Consider the following 14,858-nt stretch of genomic DNA (forward strand, 5'->3'; position numbering starts at 1 on the left):
AGATGAAACCGTCGCGTGTCCCGATCCTCCTGAGACTGAAAACGCCCCGCAACACACACACACAAGCACTCGTTCAAAGTTCAAAACTGTTTTTGTGCTACCTTCCTCCAGCAACGAACTAAGTCATGCGTACTGCAAGTGTGTGATGAGGTGGCTTACGCAATGAAGAGGATTGCTAGTAGCGGCGTTGACCCCACTTCCAGGGTAGTTTAGGCCCGCCCTTTGGGAATCCCTCAGGGCAGCGATCTGCTGCTCGGCAGCCTGAGTCTGCAGCTGAAGGCGGTGGACGTGGCCGGCCCCAGGGCTTCATCCAAAACACTAACCGCTCTGTCTTTCAGCTTGATCTCATCCGTCTGGATGTACAAACGGGGAGCGCTCAGGCAGGCGGGCAAACTCATTTGCCAGAATTGTGACAAAAACAAAGAGAGCAACCGGCCAATTTTTTTCTTGAATCGACTAGAACACCTTTGCTGTGACAAAAGCGAAGCGAGCAACCGGACATTTTCTTCTTGTGAAATAGAATAGAATAGAATGCCTTAGGTGTCATTGCACTGCAGGTATACAACGAAATTGGGAACATAGCCACGCACCGCGCATCTGATCAGTCCTACCAGTCGGCGGATCTCCCTCTCGCAGTCTCTCTTGGTTCGGCTCAGCTCCTCCCGATGCTGGTGATGAGCCGATCGGAGCTCGGCCGCTCGGGACTGCCAGGCCTGCTGGGCCGCTGCCAGGGCTTCTTCCGCGCTCCTGGTGGAGGCGACACCGCTCGGTCTCCCGACACCGCCGCGTCTCCTCCACCTCCGCCAGCAAAGCGCCCCCCCCTCCTCACCTGAGCAGACATTGCGCCACACCGGGCCGTTGAGACCGCAACGGAGCGCCGCGACGCTTACTGGGGACAAGCTACACAATACGGTAGCGGCCGCATCGAAGCCCGACGTGGCGTGCGGATAGTCAGACACGGATAGAGCGGATCACCTTGTCCATGGAGCCGTCCCTCAGGCTGAGGACCAAGGCATTCAGTCGCTGGATCTCTCCATCTTTGATTTTGATCACTCTCATCAGCTCCATTTCATGCTGCCGCAGTAATGTCTCCCTGGTAATGGCTAACTCTTTCTGCTTCTCCTCATGGAGTTTGCTTTTGAGTTCCGTCATGGCGGCGGTGGCACGGTGGTGCTCCGCCCGCAGGTCCTGACTTCTCTCTCTCTCCAGACAGCTGACCTGACATGACTTAGACTTAGACAAACTTTATTGTCATCTTGTCTGCACATGGTGCATACAAAACGAAATTCCGTTGCATACGTCTTACAACAAAGTAGTGATATTGCAGTTGAATAGAAGTAACATATCCTATGAAAATATATATATACATATACTATATATATTAAAAATAAGTATAAAGTGCAGCAGTGATAATTATGCAATAGTGCAAGTAGGCAAAACAGTATTCAAGAGTGTGCAGAGGAATGCTAAACCATGTATTAAACTTCTATTTAAAGGGTTTATACAAGTTCAGTAAAGTTGGTAGTGCGAGATAGTGCAAGATAGAGGTCCGTAGTGTCATAAAGTACAGTTCTGTGAATGTGTGATGCAGAGTTCAGTTTAGAGCTCAACAGTTCTAGTGTTCAACAGTCTGATGACAGCAGGGAAAAAGCTGTTGCAGAACCTGGTGGACCTGCAGCGGATGCTGCAAACCTCTTCCCAGAGGGCAGCAGGGAGAACAGTCCATGGTGGGGGTGTGATGGGTCATTGATGATGTTACGGGCACGGGACATGCAGCGCTGAGATGAAATGTCCTGAATGGAGGGAAGAGGAGCCCCTATGATCCTCTCTGCTGTCCTCACCACTCTCCTCACGTTCTTCCAATCGGAGGCGGTGCAGCCTCCACACCACACAGAGAGACAGCTTGTCAGAATGCTCTCTATGGTGCTCCTGTAGAACGTCCTCATGATGGGTGGGGGCAGGTGGGCTCTCCTCATCCTCCGCAGGAAGTACAAGCGCTTCTGTGCCCTCTTGACCAGTGCCGTAGTGTTCATAGTCCAGGTGAGGTCTTCTGTGATGTGGACCCCCAGGAATTTGGTGCTGCTGACCACCTCCACAGCTGAGCTGTTGATGATCAGTGGAGCGTGGTGAGGCTGTTTTTTCCTGAAGTCGACGATGATCTCCTTCATCTTCTCCTCATTCAGGATCAGGCTGTTTTCTCTGCACCAGCCCACCAGCTGCTCCACCTCCTCTCTGTAGTCCAGGTCGTTGTTGTCTCTGATGAGCCCCACCACCGTTGTGTCGTCTGCTGACTTCACGATGTGATTGGTGGTGAACCTGAGGACGCAGTCGTGTGTCATCAGGGTGCACAGCAGGGGGCTCAGGACGCAGCCCTGAAGGGAGCCTGTGCTGAGGGTGATGACATCAGAGGTGTTCTGTCCGACCCGGACTGACTGAGGTCTGTTGGTGAGGAAGTCTAGCAGCCAGTTGCGAAGGGGGGTGTTGAAGCCCAGGTGTTCCAATTTTCCTACCAGATGCTGTGGGATGATGGTGTTAAACGCTGAGCTGAAGTCCAGGAACAGCCTCCGCACATGGGTGTTCTTCTCCTCCAGGTGAGCCAGGCTCAGGTGAAGAACGGAGGAGATGGCTTCCTGAGTGGAGCGGTTTTGCCGGTCGGCAAACTGGAACGGGTCAAATAATAGGGGGAGTCTGGAAACGATGTGACCTTTAAGCAGCCTTTCGAAGCACTTCATCATAACCGGAGTCAGTGCAACAGGCCGGTAATCATTAAATGAGGTGATTTGAGGTTTCTTCGGCACCGGAATGATGGAGGCAGTCTTAAAGCACGCCGGCACTGTGGCTTGGCCCAGCGAGGTGTTAAAAATGTCTGTGATGACCCCAGCCAGATGACTTGCACATTCCCTGAACACACGCCCAGGAATGTTGTCCGGGCCAGGGGCCTTACAGGGGTTGACTCTCCTCAGGGTCTTCAACACATCGGCGGAGTCAAGGCAGAGTACCTCCTCTTCCTGATGGGGGACAGTTTTAACTGCTGGAGTGCCGTTTAGTGCCTCGAACCTCCCAAAGAAGTTATTTAGACCATTTAGAAAGTCAGCATCAACTACACCCACCGGGGGGGGGGGGAGGGTGAGTTGTCGTCTGTAATCGCCCGTATGCCTTGCCACATACTCCTGATGTTTTTGACGTCGTGGAAACGATCCTGAAATTTTCGACTGCGGTCTCGCTTCGCTATCCTGATGGCACGGTTCAAGTTGGCTCTCGCTGTCCTCAGTGTCTCCTTGTCGCCAGACTTGAAGGCAGAGTTCCGCGCTCGTAGCGTTTGACGTACCTCCTCAGTCATCCAGGGTCGTTGGTTGCCCCGGGTGATGATATTCTTAGTGGTGCTGACGTCCTCGGTGCATTTGTTGATGTAGGCTGACACAGTCATGGCACACGCATGTCTAATCTACATCGGGAAAAGTGGGAGGGAGGGAGGGAGGCAGGCAGGGAGGCAGGCAGGGAGGCAGGCAGGGAGGCAGGCAGTGTCTGTCTGTTGAGGTTTTCACCTTGTTCTTCTCCTGCTGAAGTTCTAACTGGACGTCCATCAGTTTGGTTCTCAGCTCGTCATTGGCGGCCTGAAGGGCGTCCGTTCGCTCCGCCTTGGCCCGCCCTGCCGGAGCTCGTTTGGACATCTCTTACTCGAGTCTCGCCCGGTCGTCAGTCAGAGATCACAACATTTGTACCTGGAGAGCACAAACGCAGCGCTGTTTTCCACTGGTTTCGAACTCAACTTCAATCGGTACCGTAACTTACAACATCATAAACATAGAACTAGCTTGACTTATTCATTGAATAAATGCATTTGGTTCTTCAAAACTGCATCACGCAACATAGCGTGACCGAGACGGCCGTTATCCACCTGCGTGAAGTTATTTGGTGAAATGAATGAGATGTTTAAGACACCATCGTTCTGTCTCTATGTAGATGAAGGGAAATAATCGATTGCTGAAGGTCCAAAGGTGTTGTGATAAACAAATAAACATATTAGTGATAAGTGACATATTTGTGATAAACATATTAGGCAGGATAATCACATATGTTAACGTGACTGCCCACACTGTATTTATTTATGGTTATTTGTTAAATCGAGTACTGTTAGACATGAAATAGGAAGTGTTTAACATAAATGGAAGACGAAAGGGGTACTCACCATTGTAGCTCCTGCTGGTCAATGATACGAGCCTCTTCTTGCAGTGGAAAACATACAGCCAACAAACACCGTGGAACCTAAAGGAATGAAATTAAACATTAACATTTAGCCTAAACCAACATTCACAGATACAACGCAACGCAAACTACATAAACGTAAATCTTTTTAAACACAATGAGTTGTACTTACCGTGTACGCTCTAGACGGTCCACTTGCAAGCAGAAAATAAAGATATTTCTGTTGATAATCGTCGTGTTTGTATCCGGTGTCTCGCTCAAGGCCATTGCGCCCACAGATTTGAATTTTGGCGAGAGTTCAGCCTATTGACGTCATTTCCGCGGTGTAATACCCGCATATCTGAAACGGCAAAGTTAAGAGTAGAGTTAAATAAAGTTTTTAGTCAACGCAATAATTTACAACCGTTGACCAGTCGAAATAATCGTCTAAATTTGGCGTCTGTGGCTGGAAGCAGACGCCGAGTTCGACATTCCTCCCAAACGCCACACTCCCTCGCTTTTCAGGGCTAAAAAAAAACAGTTGTAATTACCTTGTACGCTCTAGACGGTCAAGTTGCAAGCTGAAAACAAAAATATTTGCCTTGTAAGTCATCGTGTTACTAACCGCTGTGTCTTGTTTGCCAGAATTGCCGCTTTCCTACTTCCTGTTGCAAGCCACGCCCACGGATTATAATTTTGCCGTGAGTTCCGCCTATTGACGTCATGTCCGCGTCACATGACTGCGACGTAATATTATCTAAAACTGTTTGTGCGGTATTGTGTTGTTCTGTGCGGTATTGTGTTATTCTGTGCGGCGTCGTGTTGTTCTGTGCGGCGTCGTGTTGTTCAGTGCGACGTCGTGTTGTTCAGTGCGGCATGGTGTTGTTCAGTGCGGCATGGTGTTGTTCAGTGCGGCATGGTGTTGTTCAGTGCGGCATAATGTTGTTCAGTGCGGCATAATGTTGTTCAGTGCGGCATGGTGTTGTTCAGTGCGGCATGGTGTTGTTCAGTGCGGCATGGTGTTGTTCAGTGCGGCATAATGTTGTTCAGTAGGCCATAATGTTGTTCAGTGCGGCATGGTGTTGTTCAGTGCGGGATGGTGTTGTTCAGTGCAGGATGGTGTTGTTCAGTGCGGCATGGTGTTGTTCAATGCGGCATGGTGTTGTTCAGTGCGGGATGGTGTTGTTCAGTGCAGGATGGTGTTGTTCAGTGCGGCATGGTGTTGTTCAATGCGGCATGGTGTTGTTCAGTGCGGCATGGTGTTGTTCAGTGCGGCATGGTGTTGTTCAGTGCGGCATGGTGTTGTTCAGTGCGGAATGGTGTTGTTCAGTGCGGCATGGTGTTGTTCAGTGTGGGATGGTGTTGTTCAATGCGGGATCGTGTTGTTCAGTACGGGGTGGTGTTGTTCAGTGCAGGATGGTGTTGTTCAGTGCAGGATGGTGTTGTTCAGTGCGGCATGGTGTTGTTCAATGCAGGATCGTGTTGTTCAGTGCAGCATGGTGTTGTTCAGTGCAGCATGGTGTTGTTCAGTGCGGCATGGTGTTGTTCAATGCGGCATGGTGTTGTTCAGTGCGGGATGGTGTTGTTCAGTGCGGCATGGTGTTTTTCAGTGCGGCATAATGTTGTTCAGTGCAGCATGGTGTTGTTCAGTGCGGCATGGTGTTGTTCAGTGCGACATAATGTTGTTCAGTGCGGCATAATGTTGTTCAGTGCGGCATGGTGTTGTTCAGTGCGGCATGGTGTTGTTCAGTGCGGCATGGTGTTGTTCAGTGCGGCATGGTGTTGTTCAGTGCGGCATAATGTTGTTCAGTGCGCCATAATGTTGTTCAGTGCGGCATGGTGTTGTTCAGTGCGGGATGGTGTTGTTCAGTGCAGGATGGTGTTGTTCAGTGCGGAATGGTGTTGTTCAGTGCGGCATGGTGTTGTTCAGTGAGGCATGGTGTTGTTCAGTGCGGCATGGTGTTGTTCAGTGCAGGATGGTGTTGTTCAATGCGGGATGGTGTTGTTCAGTGCGGGATGGTGTTGTTCAGTGCAGGATGGTGTTGTTCAGTGCGGCATGGTGTTGTTCAATGCGGCATGGTGTTGTTCAGTGCAGGATGGTGTTGTTCAGTGCGGCATGGTGTTGTTCAATGCGGCATGGTGTTGTTCAATGCGGCATGGTGTTGTTCAGTGCGGCATGGTGTTGTTCAGTGCGGCATGGTGTTGTTCAGTGCAGCGTAATGTTGTTCAGTGCGGCATGGTGTTGTTCAGTGCGGAATGGTGTTGTTCAGTGCGGCATGGTGTTGTTCAGTGCGGGATGGTGTTGTTCAGTGCGGCATGGTGTTGCTCAGTGCGGCATGGTGTTGTTCAGTGCGGGATGGTGTTGTTCAGTGCGGCATGGTGTTGTTCAGTGCGGCATGGTGTTGTTCAGTGCGGCATGGTGTTGTTCAGTGCGGCATAATGTTGTTCAGTGCGCCATAATGTTGTTCAGTGCGGCATGGTGTTGTTCAGTGCGGGATGGTGTTGTTCAGTGCAGGATGGTGTTGTTCAGTGCGGCATGGTGTTGTTCAATGCGGGATCCTGTTGTTCAGTGCGGCATGGTGTTGTTCAGTGCGGCATGGTGTTGTTCAGTGCGGCATGGTGTTGTTCAGTGCGGCATGGTGTTGTTCAGTGCGGCATAATGTTGTTCAGTGCGGCATAATGTTGTTCAGTGCGGCATAATGTTGTTCAGTGCGGCATAATGTTGTTCAGTGCGGCATAATGTTGTTCAGTGCGGCATAATGTTGTTCAGTGCGGCATAATGTTGTTCAGTGCGGGATGGTGTTGTTCATTGCGGCATGGTGTTGTTCAGTGCAGCATGGTGTTGTTCAGTGCGGCATGGTGTTGTTCAGTGCGGGATGGTGTTGTTCAGTGCAGGATGGTGTTGTTCAGTGCAGGATGGTGTTGTTCAGTGCGGCATGGTGTTGTTCAATGCGGCATGGTGTTGTTCAGTTCGGGATGGTGTTGTTCAGTGCGGCATGGTGTTGTTCAGTGCGGCATAATGTTTTTCAGTGCGGCATGTTGTTGTTCAGTGCGGCATGGTGTTGTTCAGTGCAGCATAATGTTGTTCAGTGCGGCATGGTGTTGTTCAGTGCGGAATGGTGTTGTTCAGTGCGGCATGGTGTTGTTCAGTGCGGCATGGTGTTGTTCAGTGCGGCATGGTGTTGTTCAGTGCGGCATGGTGTTGTTCAGTGCGGCATGGTGTTGTTCAGTGCGGCATGGTGTTGTTCAGTGCGGGATGGTGTTCAATGCGGGATCGTGTTGTTCAGTGCGGCATGGTGTTGTTCAGTGCGGCATGGTGTTGTTCAGTGCGGCATGGTGTTGTTTAGTGCGGCATGGTGTTGTTCATTTCGGCATAATGTTGTTCAGTGCGGCATAATGTTGTTTAGTGCGGCATGGTGTTGTTCAGTGCGGGATGGTGTTGTTCAGTGCGTTATAATGTTGTTCAGTGCGGCATGGTGTTGTTCAGTGCGGCATGGTGTTGTTCAGTGCGGCATGGTGTTGTTCAGTGCGGCATAATGTTGTTCAGTGCGGCATAATGTTGTTCAGTGCGGGATGGTGTTGTTCAGTGCGGGATGGTGTTGTTCAGTGCGGCATGGTGTTCAATGCGGAATGGTGTTGTTCAGTGCAGGATGGTGTTGTTCAGTGCGGCATGGTGTTGTTCAGTGCGGCATAATGTTGTTCAGTGCGGCATGGTGTTGTTCAGTGCGGCATGGTGTTGTTCAGTGCGGCATGGTGTTGTTCAGTGCGGCATGGTGTTGTTCAGTGCGGCATAATGTTCAGTGCGGCATAATGTTGTTCAGTGCGGAATAATGTTGTTCAGTGCGGCATGGTGTTGTTCAGTGCGGGATGGTGTTGTTCAGTGCAGGATGGTGTTGTTCAGTGCGGCATGGTGTCTTTCAGTGCGGCATGGTGTCGTTCAGTGCGGCATGGTGTCTTTCAGTGCGGCATGGTGTCGTTCAGTGAGGCATGGTGTTGTTCAGTGCGGCATGGTGTTGTTTAGTGCGGCATGGTGTTGTTCAGTGCGGGATGGTGTTGTTCAGTGTGGCATGGTGTTCAGTGCGGCATGGTGTTGTTCAGTGCGGTATCGTGTTGTTCAGTGCGGTATCGTGTTTCTCAGTGCGGTATCGTGTTGTTCAGTGCAGTATCGTTGTGTTGTTCGTATTGTGTTGTGTTGTTCGTAATGTGTTGTGTTGTTCGTATTGTGTTGTGTTGTTCGTATTGTGTTGTGTTGTTCATATTGTGTTGTTCATATTGTGTTGAGTTGTTCGTATTGTGTTGTGTTGTTCGTATTGTGTTGCCTTTAACACTTAGCCTCTAACACTTAGCCTCTAACACTTAGCCTCTAACACTTAGCCTCTAGCATCTAGAAGGTAAATAAATAGGAAGGAAGGACTCACCGGTGACGTCTTCGCCCACGTCCAAGCGTTGTACTTTGTATTTTCATCCTTCTGACAGTGGAAAACATAGCCAACAAACACCGTGGAACCTAAACGAATGAAAGAAAACTATCATTTGGCCACAACCAACATTCACAGATACAACACAATGTGACGTGCGGGGTTGAGGTTAAAGGTTGAGTGAAGGGCCCTCGTTTTAAACTACTTTTTTGAAAAGGATTGGGAACAAGTAAGACGTATTTAATTTATTTAATGGGAAGTAGTAAGAGCTATTGAATTTAATCTATGTATTATATTCTATTGTATTGTATTCTGTTGTATTCTTTTGGATTGTATTCACACTAACCCCACTAAAACTTCAGCCCACAAAAACTCGCCTCTGGCGCCTAGCCTCTGGCACTTAGCCTCTAACACTTAGCCTTTAACACTTAGCCTTTAACACTTAGCCTTTAACACTTAGCCTTTAACACTTAGCCTTTAACACTTAGCCTAGAAGGTGAATAAATAGGGTTAAAGGTTGAGTGAAGGGCCCTCGTTTTAAACTACTGTTTTGAAAAGGAGTGGGAACAAGTAAGACGTATTTAATTTATTTAATGGGAAGTAGTAAGACTTATTAAATTTATTTAATCTACTTTTCTTCCCAGGCAAAATTTGATGTGCTGCAATTCCAAATTTCCAAAGTGAATGAAGGAATGAAGTCCTTTAAATTATGATTTTGTATAAATACTAGGCATTAACACAAAATCGACGGCACAAAATGGGCAGACTTTACTTGTTTGAAAAGGACTGGTTACAAGACAGACTTTTTTAATTTATTTAATGGGAAGAAGACTTAGTTTAATTGATCTATTTTTGTTCCCTGGCAAAATTCGATTTGCTGCAATTCCAAATTTCCAAAGTGAATGAAGGCAAGAAGTCGTTTAAATTATGATTTTGTTTAAATACTAGGCATGGACACAAAATCTACGGCACAAAATGGGCAGACTTTACTTGTTTGAAGAGGACTGGTTACAAGACAGACTTTTCTGATTTATTTATTGGGAAGAAGACTTATTTAGTTTATTTAATCTATTTTTGTTCCCTGGCAAAATTGGATTTGCTGAAACTGTATTTTGCCAAATCTTGCCTTGAGACCTGATAGGAAGTATTAAACGCTTAGTTAAATCAATACAAGTTGGTAGTAAGAGCGAGTAATGTTGGTTGAACCGATGAATGAAGGTTGAAAGCAATTTAAATTATGACTTTGTATAAATACTAGATATTAACAGAACATCTACTGCGCGAAATGGGCAGAGTTTACTTGTTTGAGAAGGAGTGGCTTATTCAAAACTAAGATTTATTTAATCTGTTTGTTCCCAGGCAAAATTGGATGTGATGCAATTCCAAATTTCACCACATGACGGTGCCCAATTTCGACTTCATAGGACATATTAAACACTTAGCTTGTTATTATGTTCAAGGTAATCAGATTTGTTTATTATTCTAATGGCCTCTTCAAAACTATTCTGGATTACTACTTTGGATCTATTCTACATTACTTGGCAACAACATACTCTGTAACAGATTAGGCAGTATAATCATATATGTTAACTTGAGAGTGCCCACACTCAATCTACTTATCGTGATGTGTTAAATCAATTACTGTTAGACATTATTTGTCTGATAATCTACCAAATCTTTGAATTGAAGAATTTGTGATTTAATTAATAGCTTGTTGTTATGTTCAGGGTAATCAGACTTGTATATAATTCTAATGGCCTTCTTTTGAAAACTATTCTGAATTACAACTTTGGATCTTATATTACTTTGCAACAATCTACTCGGTGACAGATTAGGCAGTATAATCACATATGTTAACTTCAGTGCCCACACTGTATTTATTTATGGTTATTTGTTAAATCAAGTACTGTTAGACATGAAATAGGAAGTGTTTAACATAAATGTAATGGCTACTCACCATTGTAGCTCGCTCCTGGTCAATGATACGAGCCTCTTCTTGCAGTGGAAAACTTGCAGCCAACAAACACCGTGGAACCTAAAGGAATGAAATTAAACATTAACATTTCGCCTCGACCAATTTTCACACGTACAACGCAACGCGGCTACACTTCTGCTATTACAAACGTAAATCTCCTTAAACACAATGAGTGTTACTTACCGTGTACGCTCTAGACGGTCCAGTTGCAAGCAGAAAATAAAGATATTTCTGTTGATAATCGTCGCTGCTCAGTGGCTCACGGCCATCGCGCCAACAGATTTGAATTTTGGCGGAGGTTCCGGCAATTACGTCATATCCGCGGCACATGACTGCGACGTAATACCCGCTTATCTGAAACGGCAGTTAAAAGTAGAGTTACATCAAGTTTTCTTGGAACCTAAACGAATGAAAGAAAACTATCATTTGGCCACAACCAACATTCACAGATACAACACAACGTGCGGGGTTGAGGTTAAAGATTGAGTGAAGGGCCCTCATTTTAAACTACTGTTTTGAAAAGGAGTGGAAACAAGTAAGACGTATTTAATTTATTTAATGGGAAGTAGTAAGACTTATTAAATTTATTTAATCTACTTTTCTTCCCAGGCAAAATTTGATGTGCTGCAATGCCAAATTTCCAAAGTGAATGAAGGAATGAAGTCCTTTAAATTATGATTTTGTATAAATACTAGGCATAAACACAAAATCGACGGCACAAAATGGGCAGACTTTACTTGTTTGAAAAGGACTGGTTACAAGACAGACTTTTTTAATTTATTTAATGGGAAGAAGACTTATTTAGTTTAATTGATCTATTTTTGTTCCCTGGCAAAATTCGATTTGCTGCAATTCCAAATTTCCAAAGTGAATGAAGGAAAGAAGTCGTTTAAATTATGATTTTGTTTAAATACTAGGCATAGACACAAAATCTACGGCACAAAATGGGCAGACTTTACTTGTTTGAAGAGGACTGGTTACAAGACAGACTTTTCTGATTTATTTAATGGGAAGAGGACTTATTTAGTTTATTTAATCTATTTTTGTTCCCTGGCAAAATTGGATTTGCTGAAATTGTATTTTGCCAAATCTCGATTTGAGACCTGATAGGAAGTATTAAACGCTTAGTTAAATCAATACAAGTTGGTAATAAGAGCGAGTAATGTTGGTTGAACCGATGAATGAAGGTTGAAAGCAATTTAAATTATGACTTTGTATAAATACTAGATATTAACAGAACATCTACTGCGCAAAATGGGCAGAGTTTACTTGTTTGAGAAGGAGTGGTTTATTCAAAACTAAGATTTATGTAATCTGTTTGTTCCCAGGCAAAATTGGATGTGATGCAATTCCAAATTTCACCACATGATGGTGCCCAATTTTGACTTCATAGGACATATTAAACACTTAGCTTGTTATTATGTTCAAGGTAATCAGATTTGTTTATCATTCTAATGGCCTCTTCAAAACTATTCTGGATTACTACTTTGGATCTATTCTACATTACTTGGCAACAACATACTCTGTAACAGATTAGGCAGTATAATCACATATGTTAACTTGAGAGTGCCCACACTCAATCTACTTATCGTGATGTGTTAAATCAATTACTGTTAGACATTATTTGTCTGATAATCTACCAAATCTTTGAATTGAAGAATTTGTGATTTAATTAATAGCTTGTTCAGGGTAATCAGACTTGTATATAATTCTAATGGCCTTCTTTTGAAAACTATTCTGAATTACAACTTTGGATCTTATATTACTTTGCAACAATCTACTCGGTGACAGATTAGGCAGTATAATCACATATGTTAACTTCAGTGCCCACACTGTATTTATTTATGGTTATTTGTTAAATCAAGTACTGTTAGACATGAAATAGGAAGTGTTTAACATAAATGTTATGGCTACTCACCATTGTAGCTCGCTCCTGGTCAATGATACGAGCCTCTTCTTGCAGTGGAAAACTTGCAGCCAACAAACACCGTGGAACCTAAAGGAATGAAATTAAACATTAACATTTCGCCTCGACCAATTTTCACACGTACAACGCAACGCGGCTACACTTCTGCTATTACAAACGTAAATCTCCTTAAACACAATGAGTGTTACTTACCGTGTACGCTCTAGGCAAAATTGGATGTGATGCAATTCCAAATCTATCTGAAACGGCAGTTAAAAGTAGAGTTACATCAAGTTTTCTTTTTTAATCAACACAATCATTTACAACCGTTGACCAGAAAGAATCGTCGAAATTCGACGTCCCCCACAAACGCCACGCTCACTCGCTTTTCAGGGCAACAAAAGTACTTCTTTTTAAAAACGATGAGTTGTACTTACCGTGTACGCTCTGGACGGTCCAGTTGCAAGCAGAAAATAAAAATATTTCTCTTGTTAGTCGTATGTTACCATCCGCTGTGTCTTTGTCAACATCGCCGCCGTTTTCCTACTTCCTGCTGCGAGCCACGCCCACGGATTTAAATTTGGGCGGAAGCTCTTTCCATTGGCGTCGTTTTCGCGTATAGCAAATCCGATTGGTTGGGAAGGGGGCACGGTTATGCAGCCGAGGGGTCCTGTGATCGGTGGGATGTAAAGTAGGCGTCGACGTCACGTCCGCGTCACGTGACCACGACGTGGCAGACGTCATATAGCAACCGCTGTTTTGTTTAGTAGACTTACAGTTGTTATGCATTGACATAATGGCGCACACACCAAATAGATTTAAATAAATTAAATAATTCTTCTGCCCACTCTCTTTTAAACAAGTTAACTCTCCCCGCGGATTTGAATTCCGGCGAAAGTTACGCCCATCGACGTCACGTATGTCACGTGACCACGACGTGGCAGATGTCATATAGCAACCGCTGTTTTGTTTAGTAGATTTACAGTTGTTATGCATTGGCATAATGGTGTGCACTCAAAATAGATTTAAATAAATTAAATATTTCTTCTGCCCACTCCCTTTTAAACAAGTTAACTCTGCCCACGTCCATTGACGTCTTGTCTGCGTCACGTGACCACGACGTAGCGACGTCATATAGTAACCGCTGTTTTGATCAGTAGACTTACAGTTATTATGCGTTGACATAATGGCGCACTGGTTAGCATGGCCACCTCTTAAGCATGATGTTGCGGGTTCGACGCCTGATCAATGTTAGCATGGAGTGAGCTGAAGTGCATGGCGCTGAAGATTTGAATCTTTGAAATGCGCTGAGGTCTGACATATCAGGCAGAATGGTTTGCCATCACGTTCAACAAAAAATAGAAACTTTCCCACTCTGATTAAAACGTCCTGTGTTCATCTACGTATTTTCGTTTTGCTGTGCATCTTTTCCCTGCCATTTCGAGAGCCCAATTGACACTCATAGTTTAAAGAAATGTGTTTGCCCATCCTACTTTGTGGAATTTCACCACATGCGCTTTTGACCAAAATACCAAATTGAACTCAAGTGAAGCCAACATGCACAACCCCCCCCCCCCCCCCCCCCCCACACACACACACACAAATGTTGATATGAACATAAAAGAGCCGCATGCGGTTCGGGAGTTGCGGCTTGGCCAAACCTGTACTATACAACTTTATTTGTATAAAATTTTCACAACAGCTGTCACACAAACAAAGCGGGAAAAACCGAAGACGTGCGTGTTCCGCCCACGCTGGATTTATTTGCACCTTTGAAAAGACACCGTATTGCCGCAGATGTGGCAAAGAGTACTTTTGGGCATCTGAGACGGAAGGATGTCCAAAGCATCACGTCACCTGCTCTGGTAGGCATGGTGGTGGGACGTTGAGGTCAACCGCTTTGGGGTTGGCTGAATCTTTGATCGCAGGATGCCACACACTTGAAGACAGAAGCAGAAAAGCAGAGCTAAATGCAAAATGTACTCACCGGTGACTCCAATTTTTTTCCCCCCTGAAGAAACAGCTGGACGGGTGGCCCCGGCTGGCCAGTGGGACTCTTGTTATTCTGACCCTTTTTAGTGCGCGTTTGGGGCAACAACCGTTTTTTGTGGCGCTCTCTTCTGGTTCAAAAGTGCCCTGCATGTGAATTTGCTTTTCCTGCCTTCTGATTGGATGAGCGCCGGTGTGACGCGGTGCCTCTGTCACCGTGGCGGGGGGTATACGTTGGCATCGGAGCGTCTGCCAACGTCTGAGACCGGCTGGCAGTGTATCGGAGGTGTCGAGTGCGGTGCCGCTGGAGCTCACTCACCAGCTGGTGTTAGGGCCACAGAATGAAGGCCAAGGAGAAGAATAGAAAGAGAAACAGAAACTTCTC

The 14,858-nt window shown here is 45.6% G+C and overlaps 1 protein-coding gene and 1 long non-coding RNA gene across 2 annotated transcripts; both read right to left on the reverse strand.

Annotated features, from left to right (window-relative positions):
* Window positions 1-629: 629 nt before the first annotated feature.
* LOC137839976 (janus kinase and microtubule-interacting protein 3-like) lies at window positions 630-1,162 on the reverse strand. The gene is made up of 2 exons (XM_068649788.1): window positions 976-1,162; window positions 630-829 (listed from the first exon to the last, which is right to left on the reverse strand). Exons 1-2 carry the CDS (start codon window positions 1,150-1,152, stop codon window positions 653-655), a joined length of 354 nt encoding a protein of 117 aa, XP_068505889.1. The 5' UTR covers window positions 1,153-1,162; the 3' UTR covers window positions 630-652.
* Window positions 1,163-12,480: 11,318 nt separating this feature from the next.
* Window positions 12,481-13,191, reverse strand: LOC137839969 (uncharacterized). The gene is made up of 3 exons (XR_011086355.1): window positions 12,922-13,191; window positions 12,698-12,744; window positions 12,481-12,574 (listed from the first exon to the last, which is right to left on the reverse strand). It is a non-coding gene; the product is annotated as an uncharacterized lncRNA (long non-coding RNA).
* Window positions 13,192-14,858: the final 1,667 nt, after the last annotated feature.

This window comes from Syngnathus scovelli, unplaced genomic scaffold (assembly GCF_024217435.2).
Source record: "Syngnathus scovelli strain Florida unplaced genomic scaffold, RoL_Ssco_1.2 HiC_scaffold_29, whole genome shotgun sequence".
NCBI lineage: Eukaryota > Metazoa > Chordata > Actinopteri > Syngnathiformes > Syngnathidae > Syngnathus > Syngnathus scovelli.

What these genes read in the sequence shown, in the direction of transcription:
- LOC137839976 (XM_068649788.1), bottom strand. Translation starts at nt 1,152, where the DNA reads ATGACGGAACTCAAAAGCAAACTCCATGAGGAGAAGCAGAAAGAGTTA. An exon ending in GGGACGGCTCCATGGACAAG is followed by an intron (nt 830 to 975) that starts GTGATCCGCTCT and finishes ATGTCTGCTCAG; the next exon opens with GTGAGGAGGGGGGGGCGCTT.